We start from the raw sequence: 22,725 nt of genomic DNA, 5'->3' as shown, positions 1-22,725 counted from the left end.
CTCCATCCACATGGGAACGCTGCAGCACAGGCTGGCTGATGCAGGGCTCCAGGACAGGGTGGGCAGGGCTCCTTGAGGACCACAGTCCTGGCCCCGCAGCCTCACGGGATGGCATGAGCCAGGGGTCATGAGCAAGGGCAGGAGGGGAAAACATGCTCCAGTGGCACGGGTGTTGCTGCTTCAGGGTCAGCGCCTTGTGCCTGTCAGGTGAGGCTCCCTTCAGGCCAGGATTTGGCCCTGTACCTATAAAACATGCCTGAACCATTAACTGCTCTTCCCGGGAAAGTGGTAGAGGACCCCATGCTGGAGTTCAGTCAGAAAGGCTAGACAAAGCCCTGGGGAGCGGTCTGTGGGGAGCAAACCTGTATTGGCAGACAGCAAGATAAATTGGATGATCTAATAGTCCTTTTCCATCTCTAAGTTTTATGATTCATTTGTTATTTTAGCCATCTATAGATATTTTTTATTTTACCCTAGAGGGGTTTCTCGAAATGCGTGCAATATATTCCTTTAAAAAAAAAAAAAAATTCACTTAAAAGAAGTCAGTGTTGCAGGATCCAAGGCACTGTCTCCTAAGCGTATTTGCTAACAAACCACCCGGTGTGTAGAGGTTGAATGGGGGCTCCTATAGGTCAGCCATGGGGGGCTGGTGTGGGATGGTCACACCAAGGAGTGTGTGGTGTTAGAAGGGTGCAGAGCCTTGCAATGGTCATGGGCAGCTGAAGAAGGGGTGAGTGATGCCTTGGTGGCTCCTGACCTCCAAGCCAGGCTGGAAGGACCCTGAGAGGGACTTGGGAAAGGCAGGAGGATATCAGAGGAGAAAGTGATTGAGTGAGGGGAGCTCACCCTGCACTTTCCTCCTCTCTGCTCTCCCTACCACAAGTGTGGGGATACCCATCCTCTCCTCCAGTGACCAGGGACCATGTGCATAGGATGCTCGGCCCCCGGGACTGCAGCCACTTCAGCAGCCAGGCTGATGCAAGATGGGCTCTGCTGCTCATCGTGGCAAGGAGGAGCAGTGGCAATTGAACACGGCTACAGGTGAGACTGCGCCCGTCCAACCTTACCGAGCACAAGCCTGGACTCTCTGCCATGGAAAGCTGCTTCTCTTTGGCAGTCAATAATCCATCAGGGCCGGGGCGGCAGCGGCGTGCGCCGCCGCACTCAGGTGTGTGACACATCACCCCACTCCCAGGGACGTTACGGGGGACGAGGGAGTGCTTAGGGAAACTAAGTGTTAAACAGAGCCATCTGTCTGAGGTGGAGCACTGGGAGAAGGGTGTTTGGTATCTCAATCATGCCTGGTTTATGGCTAGCGAGCCTTGAATTTGTGTGACAGCAGCCCAATGCCTCGCTGTAGATTACACCATAAATAACACAGGCATGGAGTGGTCAGAGGAGCCAGATGAGGGAAAGGAAAAAGATCCGTAGAAACAAATGCAGGGTGCGGAGCTGGATTTTCCTTTTTCCTTAGTTTAAGTGATTATTATTTAAGTGAAAGGCGGCTGCTAGAAATTGTTCCTGAGTTGTACTGAAACAGGCACACTCCTGTGGTTTTTCTATTCCCACAGCCTCTCCAGGTCAGTCTTTTTCTCCCTGCAGAGAAAGGAAAGGGGAAAAAAAAAAAGAAAAAAAAAAGGAAAGAAAGAAAAGAAAAACCCACACAAAAATCAATCCATCAAATGTCATTACAGATTTATTAAGCCTGATGTAGAAAGACTTTTAACAGTAACATCTTCAGAAAGCATAAAAAGAGCACTTCTGTTCAGTCTTGTGCTTTGAAAATCTAAATATATTTTTATCATATAAATAATTCTTTTCATGTTTTAAGTGCATCTGTTTTTTTTTCTTTTTTTTTTTTCCTTTTCAAATTTCCATTTTACAATTGGCCAAAACTGAAGTCTGCATTGACTGAAATGAAGCCATTTGCAAAGCTAATGATGTTGTGAAGCATGTCTATGGTGAACCATATCAGCTAGATTTCAGAAAGGTAGTTCAATGAGTGCAGCATTAAAATGAGGGACAGCCTCCAGCAAAATCATAATTGAACACACCCAAGTCCTTAATGTCTGCAGTTGGGTTTCCTGATGCAAATTACGATAACATTTCAGATGTGAGCAGTCGCTTTCCAATAGCTGCAGTGGAAAAGAGACATTTTATGCCACAAAGGAAAGAATTACCATGTTTAAAAATGTAAATAATATATGTATAGAAACCTTTTTTATGGAAATGAGGCATTCAGGATTATGTGAACAGTTTGGGCTATTTTTTTTCCTTTTAAACACAACAGATAAAGATGTGTGATTTATTATTCAGGGCTTTAATTACAGTTCTAAAACTGCAGTGATTTTATTAAAAAAAAAATATCCCTGGGCATAAAAAGTGATGTTTTCTATGGCAAAGTTGAGGGATTTTTTTGTTGTTGTTGTTTTTACAATATATTTACCATGGTAAAAATACAGAAATAAAAATCACCATGAATAGAATCGTAGATTTCAATGCCGCAAAATCATACACAGAAATACATCTTAAATGCACTGGAATACAGTCGTCTTCCTGTATCAGAAAAGGCCTTAGATAAACAGGTTTGACCTGATTTAAATTTAATGAGATACATAGTCCTGATTGTTAATAATTGGTTTGGGGGAACCCAAAACAATAAAAGCAGTAATCTCCTCTAGTATAAATTATAGGAATTTATTTAGCAATCAACCAAAGGGGGGAAAAATTCCATTAACATTATCAATTTGTTTAGTTTAAGTTAGTTATAATAAGCAAATAATTTGAAGCAAAATTGCCAGCCTGCCTTTGAGAAAGCCAGGGAATATCGGGAAGATGCATCTCTGTGCTGATGCTTCGGGGCCACTAGGTGGTAGGGTCCTCCCAGCAGAAAGGGTTCTGCCATTGCAGGGACCATTCGTAATCATCAAACCCAAGTGAAACATGGTTTTGATTAAAACAGCCTGTTGGCTCAATAATCTTAGTAATTTTAAAAACATCCTTAATGTGGAAGAAGAACACTGCAATGTCAGAAATGGCCTTGGGGCCCATTATAAACAGCAACAAAATAAATAAAGAGGAGAAATGAGAGGTCATGAAAACAAAATTAAGCTAATGTTTCAAAGTTTGACAATTATGAATTGTTCCTCCAAGAAGATATTAAAAAAAAATAATAATAATTCAGGCACTATTAGATAAAATACAAAGAGAATAATTGTACATGTATGAGTTTTCCCGTGGGACTAGCATGCTTTAAAAGCAAAACTTGACTTAGATTTCCCCTCTTCCCCCCGCCCCCCTTTATAGCCAGCAATTGGGCAGGTCTCATGCAAACACAGACTTGCATTTCAGAGTTCCTCCGAAAACTCATCTCGAATTCCTTTATGAGCCATTAAAAGATGATGACCAAGAAAACAAACAAACAGAAATTACAAGCATATTTTCTATATATAAAAAAAAAGAGAGTATTTTCTGTCATGGACCAATTTTTGTAGGAAACCGAAACAAGCAAATATAACAAAATCTGTGTTCAGAACATGGCAATAGAGTTAATATATACAAATATGTACAGTATAAAAATGCATCAAAGGCGCGACTTTTCATCCAAACAAGCTGCAGTACACAATGAAAAGCAGCTTGGCCCCCCCTCCACTCTAAGTATACAGGCAATATATTCTATACAGCATGCACTTGTTACAAAATGAGTGCAGAAGCACTGAAACATTCTACAGATAAAGTCACTGTGAGTCCTCTCGGAAAGGAGTCCCATTCGCGTTGTTCATATAAAAAATGTGTTTAATCTTTCCGGGTTGAGATTTGTAGTATATACATTTATTTTTTTTTTTAAGAGAAATGAGTGTTTGATTCTTTTTTTTTTAAATTATTATTATTATTTTTTAAACAAAATTCTAGACCTAACACCATGGGTCACAGATGTAACCTGAAGATGCTGCCAATAACAAACTTACTACATACCACAAGCGCTAGGGCAGAGCAAAACCATCAGATTTACTATTATGGCCACTTATGCTTTGTTATTTAGAATGGGGGTGGATCTCTCATGATTGCTGCTGACATATTCAGCATAATAAAAACCAGAACAAATGTACAGAAAAAAAAAACCCAAACACAAAAGGATTAAGAAGTGGTGCCTGAGCACTAGAGACAAAAGGGCACATTGTACCAGAGACATATGACAGTGAAGTACCCTGAGCCAAATAAGCACTGTTTAGCTTGTCAGCTTTTGCAACCTGTATTGCACATTCCAGCATTTGCTGCATTATAAAGCCAAAATACTGTGCTGTACATCCTGAAGGTATCTGCTGCCTCACTTGGTGCCAGCAGTGCCCAGCTGTTACTTCAGCCCCAGCATCATTGCCTGTTCATGAGCAGACACACACCCGCACACTATACCTTATGTGTGCAAAAGCATGTGAGTATGTATAGGGGAAAAGGTCTGTATCTCACTGCAAATCTTCCTTGATATATACAGGTATGTATTGTTTTAATGTTACATGAGTAGTTAGTAAGTGCCCATATAAATCTTCCACATTTGAGACAATTGCAAGGATGTTTAAGTACTGTAAATGCATCCCTCACCTGGGCTGATGCCCATGTGGGGATGTGGCTTTCAAGGAAAAGCATTCCCTGCATTTAGTGTAGCTGCATTTTTGCACGATGTTATTTTTGTTTTCTTTTTAAAATATTGATTTTTTTTTCCTGCTATCTCATCTAATGAAAGAATTTGTTGCCTTTACTTAGATAAAAAAATAAAGTAAAAAAGAAAAAGTTTGCTCAGCTAGATGGTATTGGGCTCAAGTGGAGATGTTCGATCTGCCAGGATTAGTATTTAATCTGTTGTCTCAAACAGGGCTTTTTGCAAAGGCCTGAAGACATTTCATGAGCTGAGAGTGATGATGAAGTGGAAGTTTATTACTCTGCAGTTAATTCCAGTGGTACAGCTATTTCACTTTTAAAAATGCTCTCGAAGAAAATATTGGACAGACACTTTTGTGCAAGAATCACCAGTGTCACCTTCAGCTTTATCTACTGAAGGATACTGGGATAAAAGTGCTTGCACTGGTATAAAAGTGGTCCAGCAAAGCAAAATAAGCTGTACCAGTATAAAGTGCTTTATAGAGACACAACTGTTTTTACATGAGGACTTTCACCAGCATAGTCACATCAATAACAAAGTTTTGCACTCACTTCCCTGACATAACTATAAAACTTCTGAAGTGCAGCCTGTGCCTTAGATTTAATCTGTGCTGAGCTAGAGACTGTTTGCTGAAGATGTTTTCACAACCATCTATAAACATGGTAGGAATCCCCGGTTAGGAGCATAAGGACAGTGTTTGGAGTCACGTAGGCAGAGGGTAAATATACTGAATTCAAAGGAGTAGCTCTGGATTTACGCTGGAATAACTACATTCAGAATCTGGCTTCTGTGTTTTAGATATTGGTATAAAGCTGAAGACTGAAATGAAGCTGGAGAGAGGCGGCTGCAGGGAGGATTAGGAACATGCTGGCACAACCCGGCACAGTGCGTGTGGGATGCACACCCAGGTTTTATGCTTGGCGCATGTTCACTTGCAAATGTATGTTGGCTTTTTATTATCACCATAAACCCATTGTTTTTATTTTGTATTCTTTCACGTCAGCAGGCAATTGGGGAATAAAATCCTTAATTTCTATGTGCTTGTATGAAGTCAACCACTGCAGGGAATAATTAAGAAGAAAAAAGAAAATCCAGGAAGCATTTCTACACAATGGCTCATCAGGGCCATCAACAGAGAGACTTATCTTGACTCCAGGTGCTGACAAATTAGGGCCTCAGCTTGATGAAACGTGAGTTGAAATATAGCTTCAGATGCATGTCATTTATTCTACAGGTACAACTTTCAAATGTTCTATTCACTGTGGTCTAATGTCACATATCAAAAGGCTCAGTCTACACCTCTCAATGTCCAGCTCCAACTCTTCACCACCGTTACTGAAAAGTTTTTAGTTTTAGTGAAATTCAGCAACCTCTTATTGGTCATTCCCAACTGAGAACAGAGGTTTGGAAAAAAGGAAAGTTGCAACCTGTGGGATCAATTGTGAGGGAGAGCAGGAAAATCAGGCCAGCAAAACCACACTGTCACTGACCCCATTGTGGCTTTGAAACTCAACAAAAAGCTTGTCTGAGGCCTCTTGGATGGCCAATAGCCAGGAATGACAACTCTATGTAGCTCCTAAACACACTTCCTGGGAGCAAAAGTAGTATGTTAGGCTGTACTGTGAGAAGATGGGCACATATCAGTAATGCTTTTCAAAATATATAGAGGTGGTTATATCAGGGCTCTTGCTTGGGGACAGATGGTCTCTAAAGCCTGCTGTAATTGCAACATATTGATCTGGAATCTGTGATCAATACTGTCTTTATAGAGAGAATTTTAAATATAAATTGCATCGTATATCTGTTTGTGAAGGCAAAAGCCCTGTGTGACGAGATCCAACTCCACTTAGCCACGGCGCTTTCTCCAGCCTGAGAGCTATGATGGCAGCAGAGAGGGGACAGTGGCCTCAGCCCAGCCTGGCCTCCGACACTGAACAGAGTCGTTTTTTTCCTGGGAATAAATCTCTGCCAAAATGAGGTTGCCATCTTCCATCCCCTTGTGTTTTCTTAACAGGTTTGGTTGCAAGACAATATTCACAGCAAGACCAAAGCAACTGGTTGACCTGAGCAGCTGTGCTTGAACCAGAGCAGCACCTTCATGGCAGGACTGGGACACTGGGAATTAGCAGAGGGCAATTCTACAGAAAGGAAATGGTCCCCTTGGGTAGCTCTCACACAGAAGCTGCCCTGCACAAAACCTGTTCCTTTCGTACTTTCCTGCTAACCAAGGGCAGCTCACTTTCCTTGCAAAGCCATGGAGAACATCCCTTTCTACTTTAGGAACTGAACTGTGGGTATTAATTAGGCAATAAATCTGGCTTTTTATCAGGACACAATTAGGGAAAGAAAAAAAGACCAAAAATTGAAGGAAACAGTCCTTGCCATCTGAATGTGTTATGGCTGACTCAATAGCCTGTAAAACTGGCTTGGAAGGCTTCAACCCCTATCATGTTAATACATAATTATTGATTTTTAAAATGACTCCTTCCATCCTCCATGATCTCTAAAAAAGCTAGGGAGGTCAGTCTTGTAAATACTTTCACAAGTAGGCAATAAAGCCCGTGACAAGTTGCATTGACAAGTAATCACTGGACAGGTTTGTTAGTAGATTCTCAGAGAGCTTTTTTAAACCAACAATTATTACTGTACTAACGACAGCCAATTTTAAAGGTAAGTGTCCTTCTCCCTCTCAGCTTAAATAATAAGATCCTGGAAAAAACACCTGAGTGTGATTCACTGAAATTCTTATGTATTAGGCTCCAAAGAGATGCTAATTACAACTCTCTCTTTTAAAACAGAGCATGTTTGTTAAGGTGATATGGTTTAGTTTGACATGGATGGTGGTGGGAAGGGAACTATGGTTCCTGAATAAATCTCTCAAAGCAGTGCATAAGGATAACACTTCTTACTGCTTTATTGCAGCGCAAGAGCATAAAGAGCTTGGATATGTGGTGTATCAATATGCCGCTTGTTAATAAGCAAGGATTTGAATCATAAATATTTGGCTGTTTGATCACCAGGCTTTTAATTAATGTTTTTGATGATCTCCAATAAGAATAAAAGTCAGAAAGATAGATATTGAGTAGATACGACAGAGAAAAGATGCAATGATTTTCTGTGTTACCTGATTTATATGACAGATAAACTATCAACTCATCCAGTTTCATGCAGGGAGAGAGGAGAGACATACTTTTTTTATATCATATTGTAAAAAAAAAAGTCACTTAATTCAAATATGTACCTAAAATGTTCCCAGAAGACAGCGATGCAGGCAAAATAATCAAGGTTTAGCACTGTGTAATAAAGGTTTGTGGCCAGATTTTAAATGAAGTAGCTATTTCCACACTTGCCTGTGTTGGAGTGAAGCTTCCTGAGCAGAACATGCCTCTGAGACAGCTGAACCTCCCTTGAGTGCACCAGTCCTCAGCTGCGGTGTCCCAGGTGCCAGCACAGCTGGGGATGTGTGATGGTGGGACCATGTTTCCTATCACCACCCCACTGCTCACTGGGTTTGGGGCACCAGGAAAGCCTCTTTTCTGCCAACATTGAGCAGTTGGTGCCCCAAAGAGCCCCATTCTTGGATGCTGTGGGCCACCCTTTTGTGGGAAGTATGCTCCTCACTCCCAGCAGCAGCTGATGTTGGCATCCATGTGGCTTGGACGTAGCAAAGCATACTGCACAGAGGGTTTCTACCAAAGCAGGTGGCCCGCACAGGGTGCAGGATCAGGGTCATCTGAAGTCAGTGGGAACGTCACCCATTGGATGCCACAATAAGCCAAATATTTTTCCTAGAGCATCCAAAAAAGAGTGGGGCTGGAGATAGATACACACATGATTTATCCCAGGAGGCATTTTACCATGGTGCTTGCTGCCTTTGGGTCTGGGGCACAGGACCCACCTTGTGCAACTTCACTTAATAACTCTGAACTGGGCTGTGCAATTTAACAGCTTCTGAGGGGCTCAGTGCTAATGCATTGATTTTGCTTTAATAGAATTTTGTTGTCAATGGCTGGTGCGCAGCACAGCACAGGCTTCAATCTTAACCCATCTGAAGGCTCTGCTCGTTTCCAGTTGAGCTCCATTCATTTCCAGTTGAATAGGTTAAGCAAAGACAGACCTCACTGTTCTCAATTCACTTTATGATCCTCCCATCATAAAAAATAATATCAGCACCTTGCTTTTCATGTCAGAACTACATTTGAGCTGCTATTCCCTATGCCCATGAGTAAATCCCATAAAAGCCGCCCCGTTGTACTGTCGCTATTTTTCCTTGTGGATGATTGATTGATGGATGAGTGCTGACACTTCAATGAAGCTATTTCGACTGCCATCTCAATCCGATGATGTGAGGGGTATATTTTCTGTCCATGCCTCATTACTTCAGAATGACATTCCTGGAACTTCATTTACTTTTTCCCTCCTTCCCTCAAGCGCCATATTTTTTCCCATCTAGGTTATGCATGCCATAAAAAAAGCAATTTGCTATTATATGTGGCATAAGGGCAACACTTTCCCTAGGAGGTAAATAAGAAGGGACTTTTTTTTCTCCTCCATGTTGAGTTTAGGGATCATGTCAAAATTTCCCAAACAATGCCAAAACAGGTCCTTCTGCACAAGCCACAGGGAATGAAGTAAACATGTTTAGTCTGATTTCGTGGATGCTGCACTGCAATTATATCCTTCAACATCTAAACAAAAACAATAGTAAAAGACACCCCAAAGCCCTCTCTTATTTGAGAATGATCCTCTTCTCAACTTGTGCCTAGCATACTTTGAATATTTCATTTGCAATGGAGTAGTGATTTGCAGCCTGATGCAGACTTATTTTTCCTTTGAGGATAAGGGAAGTTCATCACTGGACACAGAGATGGGTTTGTCTACTGGAGGTTGCTTTCGCTGCAAGGAAATGCTCAGCGAGAGCAAAAAGGGCTGTGCCTGATTTTCCAAGCAGTGCACTAGGTAACATGAGACTCGTGACATTAGCATATCCTGGAAGATTTTGTGAGTTGACTCGGGACCCGATTTTAATCTGTGTAATACAGTATTCCCGTTAATAATAATGTATAATTAAGACATCCGTTAAAAATCCATAACGTTAATTTAATGGAGAAAATCTAATACAGTTCTATTGGAATTTTTACGTTAAATTAACTTTAACGGGCTTTTAATGGATGTCTTAATTAGATCTCATTATTAACGGGAATATTCCACAAATTAAAACAGGGACCTCAAGTTTTAATGAAAAAAGTTACAAGCACAAATTTGAAATTGCCATCTTAGTAGCCCCCTTCTCCCCAGGTCTCGGTTGACTTGAAGTCAGCTGTGCTTCTCAGCCCATCTGTGCCAGGTCGGCCGGAGAGCATGAAGACCAGATTCTGATCTCATTTTCTGGTGGCATAAATCCAATGCAACTCCACCGACTCTAACAGAGAACTTCAGATTTACACCCACCTAACTGAGAAAGGAATTCTACTTTTGTTCTTTTATATCTATATATAGATATTTATATAGTGATATTTATATATAGATATACCTATATTTATATAATGTTCAATAATCTAATAATAGTACTTTTGTTTTAAAAATCACTCCATTGCATATGTCTCATCGTAAACCATAATGGAGATTTAAATATATATATATCTGAGGAATAAAACAAACTGAAAATAATCCATTTCAAACAAATCTTTGGCAGCAACATGGTTAAGCATAACTATTTGAACAACTTGCACAGAAGATTAACATTGTTCAGAGGTTTTTTGGCTCAGAATCTGTTTTAACTTAATAATTCTTGTACTTACTGTGATGTATTGATCCCTAGTGCAATGACTGGATTGGGCAACCCAGGTGCAACAGTAATAGCTGCACAGAATAGAAACATTTCCTTTAGACAAACTATCCCAAAGGGGTTATAAATAGGAAATGGACATTACCATGAAAAGTAAAGCTTCCAGTGTGACTGCATCTTGTGTAGCACACTTGGACATTAAACTATGAAGAATTTTTTTTCCTGTCAAGTGTTACAAATTGACAAAATAAGTACATCAATGTTCTCAGTCATTATCTTACTTCAGTGGCACTTTGTTTTAGTGACAGCAAAAAGGGACAGTGGAGACCAGACAGCCCCAGTGCAGTTTATCAATGAAAATCTAATATCGTCCATAAGCAGGGGAGTGGAAATCAATACTTCATTACCAAATTGTTAGTGAGGATGAAGAAGAATAGCTGGAGTTTTTTTGGCAGTCTTCGTGGGCCAGGTTGCTGGGAGTTCAATGTCAGGATTGGAGTGCCGTGCAGGGTGCGGGAAGCCTGGGCTGGAGAGCTGGAACTAAGGCATTCGTCCTGCAAGCAGAATATTAATAACTGTTATTATAATAACTATTGTTACCAAGTTTCCAATCACTATTCCAGATTTTATTGAATGCCTACTTTTATCAATAGAAAATTCTGGAAATGAGACAACTTTGCTTTACTTTGTCCATCTATAGGCTCAAAAAAAGCAAGGACACAGGAGTGAGAATAAAACCCCCAGATCCTCAGGTCTGTAACTGTGTGGGGATTAGTAGGTAAACTCTAACTGATGCTGTGGCTCTGCCTGGACCACTGAGTATGTTCCTCTGTATCTCTGCTTTTCCCCCATGTCACTTAAACCTGGACACTATAATGAGCTTCTTTCTGCTACCAGCCAAGATATACTCTAAAATCCTCATGGTGAGTTCAACATCTTGGTACCCACGTTGTGTTTAATTACCCGACTATCGCTGTGTTATTTCTGGTTGTTGTGGCACCTCTCCAGCTTTAATGCTAAGAGCCTCCGTTCTTCCAACGGACCTGTTCCATTCTGCAGCTACTAAAAGTGCTAAGTGACTCGAGTTGTGAAGTTGCTTCTACATAGAGACAGAAGGTGCTTGTTTTATTTAATTTCAAGATGTGGGTTTAAAAGTTCAGCCCAAAGTAGAGTTCTTTTTTGCTTATAACCTGGGAGAAAGATACTGTGAGAAGCAGTAGAAAAAACAACTGGAAAAATAGGGTGAGAAATGAGGCAGGCAATAAGTACAGTGAAAGTCAATCTGCAGAGAGCACAGAGAAAAAAAGACCAGCAGTAGGCAAAGAGAAATATGTTACTGAAAAATATATTATCTGTTCAAGGCCATGGACATTTCAGCAAACACAACTCAAATCCTGCGGTGTGTTCCCTGTGTTCTGGCTAAATCAACTGGAAATTCAGTAGTAGCTTTAAATAAAGTAAAATAAACTCAGCTTTCAAAAGAATTCCATATGAAAACAAAAAAGCTCATTGACTTCATGTTATTTAGCTCATAATTTGGTTTGTTTTACAATATCTTCACCTTTTCAGTTTTCACAGTGATGCGGAGTGTTGCGTTGGCAACACAAACCTGCTATGGAGAAATCGCTGGAAGGGAAGAAGAGGTTTGGCAGCTGAATGTGGAGACTTTTGGCAACTAAGGATGCCTGGAAGCCAGTCTGAAATTGTGGTGAATACCTTAGGTCCACTTAAAAGATATTAAAAGCAATCCATGTTGACACTTTAAAATGTTGTCTTTAGGTTTCAGAGGTAAGGCTCCAGAGCAATTCACACTTTGCAAAGCTACTATTTTTCACTGCAAAGGGACAAAGCTGTGTCAGTTTACACCTTGTTTGAATTTTAAAGAAATCCAGAAGCCTTACTATTGCAATGCCTAGAGCTAAAATATGGTAATGCCATGAGCTGGCTCTGCTTCTGGCCAAGCTCTCAGCTGCAGAATCACCTTCTGCAAATGGTCCAAGTACAGACTGCAGAGGTGGTACAGGCACTGGAATTTACCTTTCTGAGTAGATTTTTGCAGCCTTCACCAGGATGAAAGCTACCTGTGGCATGCCATGTTAGTCCTGCCTTGGAGCATACCAAGCTCTGTAGGGGCTCTGACATGCAGAGCATCTGCCTAACTCATGGATGCGGGACACTATGGGCTGGTCCAGCATAAGCCAACAAGGACAGCGGTGAAACAGCTGAATGCAAGAGCGACAACTCCTGATTAATTCAATTCTGCCTCCAGAATGCCATTAGGACGATTAAGCAGCATGTAGTATTATTGAAAGTGCTAAATCTGGGAAGTAGACTTGGTTTGAAGCAAAGTAACTGCAGAGTACTGGTTCTCTGCCAGTGGGAAATATTTATCAAGGGCTTGGACTGGAAAACTGAGAAGCCAAACTCCTGCCTCCTTTTCTTTTTAATTCATTGCAACGATGGCCCTTAGGCTTTTGTATTAGACCAGCTGTAAAATCAGGTTAGTAATACTCCCGGTCACTCCCCCATCACAAGGGTAGCATGTACAGAGCAACATTAAGGACACTGTTAAACCTTGGTAGAGCTGACAGAGGCACATCGGACAGAGTGTAGGTCTACAACAAACACTTCTGGCAACAAACCCACTCCAGTCCTTGCTCCTTTCTATGATTTCCACCCTATGGTATGACACAATCCCCAGCAGGAGGGCCCAGTGCAGGGCTGGGGCTGCACAGCCAGCGGGGAAGGCTGGAAACCTCTTCAACTGGCCTTGCTGCTGGAAGAAAGGTTAAGATGGAACGAGGCACCCGGGAGCTGAAGGGGAGCCTCTGTACTGCTCTGTGTGTGCAGGCAGGTATGGTTCAGCACTGCTATAAAAGCCATTTGTGACAACTGTACAAACTTTTGGGGCTAAGCGTCCATACACTTGACTAATGGTACTATCCGTGCATGATTAAAATCAATTGGGACTTGGTATTGATTTCAATGGGATAAGTACTTCACCCTGAGGTCTTTTGGCCAACTGAAGTCTCCATCCTTGGGTTATTTTCCCCTTGCATTGATATCACTGCAGGCTGGGACAGGACTTTGGGAAATTAATTAGTGTGAGCTCTGATCAATAAGGGTCATAGTTTATGTATTTCATTATCAAGTTGCTAAGAGATTCAGGGAGTATGTGGAGAGCTTGTCACCCAGTCTAGGGCATAGCAGCTTGGACATTTAAACAGCACTTGATGGGCAAACTTTGCTGCTTCCTGGGCTGTTGTTGAAATGTAGTTCAACCTGCACCATAAAGAAAACCCTCTCACTTAAATTATGTTATGAAAATGTGGTTGAGGGTGTTCATTATGCTGATGTCTTGTACAGCATATGTGAAATATCAGTTGCAGATCCTGAAGCTTTGCTTTTATTTAACATTAATTATCAAGCCATCAGCAGATGTGAAAAGTTGTATCTATTTTAATGCAGATGTGTCAGGACTCAAGATTCCTTCTACCAATCACTTTCCCGTTCCTTGCCCGTGGCACAGCTTCCCTCTCCTCATTCAGATCTTGCTGTACAAACACAGCTGTGAAACTTCTGAAATAGGAGCTCTCAAACATGTCTGCGATCCGAGACAACTGTCAACTGCATGTTAACAGCTAATCGCCATGTGTCCGGCCTCCGCGGGCTGGCACCAGCACTGCTCAGCTGTGCTGCTTCATCCCCACATGGCTCCTGGCTCGTGAGAGCTGTGGTGAGCTCACTCACGCGTGCACACACGTGCCAAACCCCGTGCTTTCGTTCTCTCCCTCTAGCCTCCTTTGCCACACTAACCAAATGACATGGGCTGTCTGCTCATGGGGTGGTTTTCAAGCCCTTCACTTGGGGATTGCTGTCACTGTTTGGTTTTTGGGTTCAGCAGGAGCACACCAAACCACTTGAGTGGCACAGTCCAAGGTGTGGTGGTACTCTAGAGCCAGGCAGACGACAGCAGGTTTATGTGTTTATGTTCTTTTTTGTATTCCCCGATCCTTGCTAATATAATTTTATCATCTTCTATTAGTGTAATGGGATAATAAAAGTGACAGTATGTACCTGTGATCCACCCACCACAGGCCGCGGGAGTCTATGGATCAAAATCTTTTCATGCTGCTGCTGTACCTATAGTAATATGTTATAGGACTCTTAAAAGGCCAAAAAGAAAGACACAGACAGTCCCTTTGTGGTTACCAAACATGTTATCTCTAGATGTCATTTTTGACCTACTTTTGCTAGATTTTTACAGCAGCAGAAAATCTGTTCCTTAAAGAATCATGCTTACGTGCATAATACCTAGATAGGGAGAAAAAGCAAATCTGGATACATTTTATTTCATTTAGGACTCCTCTCACCATGAATTACAATATTACAGACTCTAAATGCCTTCTCGTTACCCATAATTATAACTAAAATTATATCAATCTAAACAGTAACTACTCAAATGATTCATCCTGATTGTAAGGAGCATGCTCTCTTAAGTTATGCCTGCCCATCCATTTTAAAGCCTTGTGGCAGTAATAGCTTTACAGAAGGTCATTTAACAGCACATTAAATAAATAAACAGAACATATTTGTTTCAGAAATCACACTCTAGCATGGTGGGAAACATTTTGGGAGAGGTAAGAATAACCCTTGTGAAAACTAATACTTTCAGCTCTTGGTTCTTGCTGAGGGTGCCACCCAGATGCATGCAGAGGCTCCATGCGATAACAGCAGGAAATGCTCCCTAATGTTCTTTATAACGAAGGGTGTTGTGCCAAGAAGCTGCACTGTCTACAGCAGAGAAGTCACAGTTAGCTGCTGCCCAACAGAGAACAGGGGGAGAGGAGGACACATCAGCACAACTCACCATGGCAGGTCCCTCTTGTGTCCCTGCAGAAGGTACCAGGCTTCGTGGATCCAGCCTGAGCCACCAGACATGTGGAGAGGGAAGTGTGGAAAAAAGTCTGCCTTATTGTAAGACATATGTGACCTAAGCTTATGAGAATGTGGGACAAGATAATGGAAAAGAAATGCGGGCTTTAACTCAGATGTTCCTGGGGTGTGTCTGCTTAAATACAAAGCTCTCTGGCTGCAGTAACACCCAGGTGGAGGAGTTCAGAGACATCACTGCCTGGGATGATGGAAACTACATTTAATAAAAACTTGAAGCTATTAAGTTGAATTTATCTCAGAAAACTCTTTGTTGAAGATACTTTGTTAAGAGTCTGAGGCCAAGGACAGATAAAACACCCTGGGATTTCAGCAGCAAGAGCATCAGAACACGTATCTGTAGCTGGTGCAAAACACCTTCTCTGTAGGAGGTCAATGGAGTTATGCTGATTAACCTCAGCTGGTCTGGCTCAACAGCTTTGTGATATAAAAGAAAAACCTGCTTGAAAAGTGCCAAAATAACCCCAAAACTTTCTTTTTTTTTTTTTTTTTTTGAGTTTCTTGTTTCCCGAAACTTCTAATATCTGTGTATATAGTTTTGTATGACAGATTTTATTAGCTGTGACCCTGGTTGAGCAAAGCTGTTCAGCATATGCCTATTCGTATTGTGCACAGTGCAGTGAACACAGCGATCCATCTCTGCCAGGAACTGTGGACTAATAGTACCAAACACCATGGCTGGACTGCTCAGATACAGCAACACTGACATTTTAGGGGCATGCTTGTGTGGGCAGGCATGTATAACCAGTCAGGCCACCTGAGACCTAAGAGAGATGCAAAAATACTATAGCTTGTGTACAAATATATTTATATATACATATATATATATATATATATATTTGGGCAGCCCAGTTAGACCTACTGAACATGTACAGCAGTGTCCAGCTCACTAGGGTTACTAGACATCCCTGAACAAATATAGTTAGATCCTCCAAATCCACCTGAACAGCATGGCTTGCAAAAATGCTGACATGTTAGCCTAAGCAGCTCCCCAGAGAGCAGGCACTTTCTTCTGTGAATGACTAGAAAAGGATCTAGCAGTATCTTAAAAGCAAGAATGATGAGGTGCATCCCCAAGAGACAGAGGTGAATGAAAGACATTCACCTTAATAATAATAATGATGATACCTTAAGGGGGCCTGTAAGAAGTGTGGATAGAGACTTTTTACAAGGGCATGTAGTGATAGCACAAGGGGAATGGCTTTAACCTGCCAGAGGGGAGGCCGAGATGAGCTCTTAGGCAGAAGCTCTTCCCTGTGAGGGTGCTGAGGTGCTGGCACAGGGTACCCAGAGAAGCTGTGGCTGCCCCATCCCTGGCAGTGTTCAAGGCCAGGTTGGACACAGGGGCTTGGAGCAACCTGCTCTAGTGGAAGGTGTCCCTGCCCGTAGCAGGCGTTGGAACTGGATGAGCTTTAAGGTCCATTCCAACCCAAACTACTCTGACTCCATGAAAGATGCAGCAAGGGTGGACGTGAGCACTGCTGGCTGAAGCTGCCCCAATCCTCTCCAGTGCCCACCATACGGTGCTGTAGATCAGGGAGCTATTTAGGTTGAGAAAAATCAGCAAGAATAATCTTTTCCTTCCTGATAGTTTGGGCAATCTAGATCTTTGCACAGATGCAGGCAGCTAAGGAAGGGATGCCAGGTATAGGGATGGCACAGGAGGGACAACTGGCATTGCTGACAGTAGCAATGCATGCTCCACCCATCTTCATTTCCTTCAGAGGTAGCAGGAGAGGAAGGGAAGATAGCGAGCTGTGTGCTAAAACCTGGCTCCCGCCCCCAGAGATCTGGTGTGCATGGCTCTAGGCAAATCATTTCACTTCCCCACATGCCTCAGACATTTTGCTGATAGATGGAGTCAGACAAAATTTGGGGGCTGCAGCTCCCCGTGTCTTCAGAGAGACACAATGAAAACCTAGGCTGTGGAGAGAGTGGGATTCCTGCCACTTGTGCTGAGAAAGGCCAGGATTTCAGCTTGGGCCTCAGGGTGCCATAGGATGCACATGTGACAAAGAGCACACAACACCTAACGGGCACAAAGTATCCTGACACCTAACTGGTCCCTCTTAATCGCTTCTGCACATAGACAGAGTCCAATACAGGGGTATCTGGAAGGCTCACAGGCTTGTATTTAGAAAAAAAAAATATAGAGAGAGAACATTGAATGTTTGGTTTTTGCTATAAATAAAGTATAATCACCAAATCACAATATATTTGAGAGCACATGTGATTGACAGCCTATTCTTGGAGGGAAAAAAAAAAAAGAAGTGCATTTTTTGGCAAAGTTTGCTCAAGATTAAATTGTTCATTGTACAGGGCACCATCTGCCCTTGGAGAGAGATTTAGTTGATGGCAGCTGCAACCAAAGTGTGGAAGATATAGCTGAATTTCTGGTTTCTTTTCAACTAGCAACTGTCATTACAGGTCACATGCAAACTGTGTCATTTTCTGTGACAAGCAGGTTCTGTAGATTTGGGTGTTCACTACATTTTAAAATGCCACCTGTATAGATCCCGCAAGAGAAACAGCTTTTGTAACACACCTTGGGAAAAGGGAATTTAGAGCAGATTAAGACAAAGCAATTACGGTGCAATCATCTTGAACACACTGGTGGTGGGTTCAGGTTCCAGGTTTACATGGATGGAGGTCAGGATGTACAGGCAGGTCATTCACAACTAGATTTCCTCAATTAATTTAGGTGCTTAAAAAGGGCAAATTGTCATCTGCAGGTGTTTACTCGACTGCCGTGTAATTCCTCAGTTGCCTCCTTGTTTTCCTGTGCTGTAATTCCTGGTTACACTAAACCCCACATTTTTTAAATCCTGAAGAGAATTTCTCAGTCATCAAACAGAGGCTTTTGTGGGAGAGTTTTCCCCCAACCCCACCTATGAGCTATGACATTAGAATGTTTAGAGTCACCATGAGACAGTAAAGGCTACTCAAGAGAACAGAGATGCTGATCCTACCTCTGCATTCAGAGCTGCTTTGCTATTATACAAAACTCATCTCTGGCTAAAGCCAGCACCTCCAGGAAGGAATTTGTACTTCCTCCCTCTCTCCTGGGCACTGAAACTCTTCTGCTAGAGAATTATGTTCCCTTTCTTTGCTGAACAAAATGGGAGGGGAGAAGTTAGGAGCACACCGGTAGATTTTATTAGGACTAGGAAACAAAGCAAAACAAAAAAGCAAACCCAAAGCTCTTTCCTTTCATCCCTGCCTTGCTATGAAAATGCCTTCATATTTCCAGGCTTGCTGACAATATTTCAGGAGGGTACATCACACACCGTCTCCTCTGGAACAGCAGACATTGTCAGTGCTGGGAGACAACTACTCTCCGGATTGTACTTCACAAGGATTCTGTATAAAGCATTTCTATAGAAAAAAAGGTTTCTGAAATTCTTGAGTCTCAGCCTTACAGACAAGGATGAGCTCTGCTTAATTTTCTTCTGATGATTTCCACATCTCCTACAAGAAAAACAACAGCTACTATTGCCTTAAGACAGATGAACGAGTCGTAACACGCCTAGATGTAAGATACATCTCCTTTCACATGAAAGAATTTGCAGGCCATAAATTTGTTCTTAAGGTTATTCTGTGCAGTTTGAGCTTTAGGTCTATCACATTTTGTTGAGGTAGAATGGGATCATATTTTGAAACAGGATCTGCCACTGCTGGTGAATTTTTGACAAATCTGGGGTTATTAAATCTATGGTTTTGGACAAGTTTGGTTTGCTTTTTTTTTTAATGGTAGAGGCTTGGCCTTTCCAGAAAAATATTGTTCATGGTTTTACGTGTCAGCACATCTTCCTGATTGCTCTGTGATGTGCCCAGACCAAGCCAGACCTCCTAGGAAGGCTCATGCTTCCATGCTTCTTTCTGCTGCAGAACAGAGCCACACTCAACCCTTGCCTTTCCTTAGGCAGATGCACCTATTTCCATCCATGATTTGACCGAGCCCAAGAGCTTTCAGGATTAGGACCTTTAAAGAGAGAGCCAGAAAAATGCTTAAAATCTAAGACTGTGCCTGTTTGGGTTAGTTTTGTAGGAAAGGAGGACTGCTTGTGTCAATCAGTCTGCAATATGCTGGTTTGCTTCTGTCTTTGTGAGGGAGAACTTAAAACACAAATCCCCACCTTAAAAACCAAAGCAGTGCACTCAGTGTGAGTTACAAGTAAATCACCTACTCTGTGGTGCCAGAACTGCACATGCTCTTCTGCTGCTGATTTATCTACAAAATGTATCACATGCCAGTTACTTGAATTAGGATCATGGGGAGAAGGGAATCATTAGAGAGTAGAAGAAACTCTAATGCATAAAAAAACTTATCTGTTTGTCTCCTCCGCAATGCCTGTTTTATTTCCTTTTCATGCGCTGACAGTACTGATGAGGCAACGGATGCTGTAATCCTAAGCAATGGCTTTTGGGGGTGGCATCATTGTGGTTGCAAATGTTTGATACAGCAATAGCTCTGAATTTCCAGGCAGGGCCTTTTTCCCAGTCATTGCAATGTGTTTAGCTGTGCTGGTAGGTGATCAGCACAGCCTGGATCAGGCATTTCTCTCCTGGTGCTGTTTCCTTTGCTATCAGAGTGCCCTGAAAAGCCAGGTAAATTAGACTTGGAGAAAGGGACACTGCATCTTTGAGTAATGAGGCTGGGAAACAGGGAACACATTTTCCACTAGCTCATGTCTCACTGTATGGCATTCTGATTTCATGACACTTCATAATAAATCATTGCTTATCACTCACATGGGAACATAACATGGTTCAAGTTAAGATTCGTTAGTGATTGTAAAGAAGAAACATGAATTGCTCTATATCAGGGCTTTCTGATCATCTTTCTGTCCACTGCAGGCATTTTTTTCATCGTAACATTTACAGTAACAGTTGTTTAAAGCATAAATAAAAAGGAAATGAAAGAGCAGAAAATATGAATAATGAAAATAAATTTATTTGTCTTATTTATGTGTTTATGTAAACATTTGGCAATTGCTTTGCACAGCAGGTTGTATTCAGTGTCACAGACTGCTGCACCAACATAAGCTTCTAAAGCTGGGATTTTAAATATATATGTATGTGCATATATAAAAAAAGACCTAAATGCCAATACATTCATTTCCTGGAGGAGAAGGTTCTAGCAAGCATATTTAGAGACAATTTGCTTTAGCACGTCTACCACAGGGAGAAGAATCTGGTCCTGTCCTGAAGTGCTGTCCCAACAGACCAGTAGCACAGCAGGAATGGAAACCTGGTGGCATCAGCCTGGAGATGAGGGAGAGGCTGATGGAGTGAACCTGGGCTGTCAGCCTCTTATCTGTGTCCAGAGGTCCCTCGAATGCCATAGGAAACAGGGCTGCATGTTCAGTATGAGGGATACCCAAGAGATGGGACATCCTTGCTACAACCATTGTACCTGCAATGAGCTTCGGATGGCAACACGTGAGCTGGAATAGGACGGGCATTGGGGGTGCATTTGGCTGCAATTCAGTTCGCTCTGACCTTCAAGAGGTGCATTGTTTGTTTTGTGTGCTGCAGTTGACAACTTTTCCAACAGCAGTTTAGGGAGAGGGGTGAAAGGCTTATGGGTTTACAGTACTGCTTTAGGGGGTCCGTAAGTTTATTACAAAAAGATCTACAAACTGAAAAACTGGGAACTTGCTAAAATAAAGAATTGTAACAAATATGCAGAAATTTTTCACCAAAAAGAAAAACCTATTCCCTTGTGCTACCAATAGTTTTACTTTAATTTGCTTCCTTTACCTTTTTGGTCTGACTGTGGGAAGTACCTGAAAGTTTGGGATAACCTGAGAGAAATCAGATAAGGTAACTATTTGCTTCCACTATGGCTTTGATTATTCCCCCTTCAGTAATTTGCTATTCACTACATTAATCAACTATATAATATGTCATCTCTACTGCTCCCTGACTAAGCCATTTCCAAACCTACAAGCAGCTTTCAAGATAGTTGCCAGACAGGTGCAAATGAATACTTTCAGAAATCCTTCCTAGAAATATTCCCCTGGACAAGAGCTTCTGCACCTTCTATTTGTGTAAAGGAAATAGAGTTGGGTTCAAAAAATTGCCAAATTGTTATTTTTAGATAAATACATATATTTTTTCTGGGTTTATTGCAATTTAATATTGATGTTTCATAAAAATCTGAACTATGTTCAAGCTTACCTTTGCTACAGTAAGTAGCCTTGTGAGACAAGATGGCAGCAGAAGTATGTATGTAGTTAACTCTTTGCAGGATTAGGGACTTAATTTAGTAGTTACAAAAAGGAGAGACCTGATCTGCTTTTACTGAAGCAAATAATCCCCTTGATTTGTGGGACAACTTGTCTGAGCAAAGTGGCATATGACCAAGGGACTGTAAATTCAGTTGCCTGATCCATCTGATCTCCCTCTTTGACACCCCAAATCACAAGTATTTGTGGCTACACCAGCTGCTGGCTTTGATTTCCAGTGCTCTCTCTTAAACTCAATTTTGCTTCTCATGTTCATGGTCTAGGCCACTTTTCCTTGCACTCAGAAAATCCCCAAACCATATACAACAAATGTATTATGTACAAAAATGCAAAATCCTCCAAAAAGCAAGTTTGTAAAAGCAAAAAATGTGTTTTAGTAAAGCACAACATTAGATCTTACTTTACCACGAAGAGATGATTCTATACAAGAATTAAACCCCCCAAATCTTGACCAAGGAAAAAGACATCATTTTTCTCATACATATGATACAGACCCTTAATCTGCTCTCACTTGAAGTGGTGTAGTGAATGGGATTATTCTCCATTTATTTTGGCTTACACTAAACTGGAATTTTTGCCCTATAAGCTTCCTGTAATTTTTGTAAGTGGAACTGCCTTTGTCAGCATTCTTAATATTTCCCCATGGAAATGGTATTAAAAAGCAGCACATTTGCCCTACAATCTCTTGTTTTATCCTTGAGAAATGAGGACTTATGGTAGATTTTTGTTGTTCTCTCTTTCTGTAGGAAAATGGCTGAATAACAACCTCAAACGAAGCCAGGAATGAGATGGTGTATCTTCAAAATGTTAATTCTATTGCAAACCATGCCTGGGTTAAAAACAGATATTGAAACAGGGGAATAAATATTTGACAATGCTGTTAAGGCAACTTTGCTAACGATTTTTGAACAACCTCCAACTGAGGTCTAAATGTCTGCAATATCCATAAACAACTCTATACTGTCCAATTAGGGAGATAAAGACATAGAGCCCTGTCAGGAAGATTTGCATGGCTAAGTGTCTGAGATCACAGAGACGATGAGGGATCGTTCAGAGTGATGGGGGATGCACAGAAC

General features: G+C 41.6%; 1 protein-coding gene and 1 long non-coding RNA gene across 3 annotated transcripts in view; both read right to left on the bottom strand.

Annotated features, from left to right (window-relative positions):
- Positions 1–1,678: 1,678 nt before the first annotated feature.
- Positions 1,679–22,725, bottom strand: part of TSHZ2 (teashirt zinc finger homeobox 2) — a 229,352-nt gene continuing 208,305 nt past the window's right edge. For both annotated transcript variants that reach the window (XM_062613957.1, XM_062613959.1), the window contains exon 3: positions 1,679–10,999. Coding sequence is in view for 1 of the 2 variants with exons in the window: in XM_062613959.1 (XP_062469943.1) it covers positions 10,998–10,999 (2 nt within the window). In the remaining variant the exon portion in view is untranslated. The remainder of the gene's footprint in view (positions 11,000–22,725) is intronic.
- Positions 11,257–15,568, bottom strand: LOC134161276 (uncharacterized). Its single transcript, XR_009963925.1, has 3 exons — positions 15,316–15,568; positions 14,523–15,239; positions 11,257–13,218 (listed from the first exon to the last, which is right to left on the bottom strand). It is a non-coding gene; the product is annotated as an uncharacterized LOC134161276 (long non-coding RNA).

This window comes from Pezoporus occidentalis, unplaced genomic scaffold (genome assembly GCF_034315485.1).
Source record: "Pezoporus occidentalis ecotype Australia unplaced genomic scaffold, CSIRO_AGI_Poc_V1 ctg171, whole genome shotgun sequence".
Lineage (NCBI taxonomy): Eukaryota > Metazoa > Chordata > Aves > Psittaciformes > Psittacidae > Pezoporus > Pezoporus occidentalis.
This window is presented reverse-complemented; position numbering and strand designations above follow the sequence as displayed.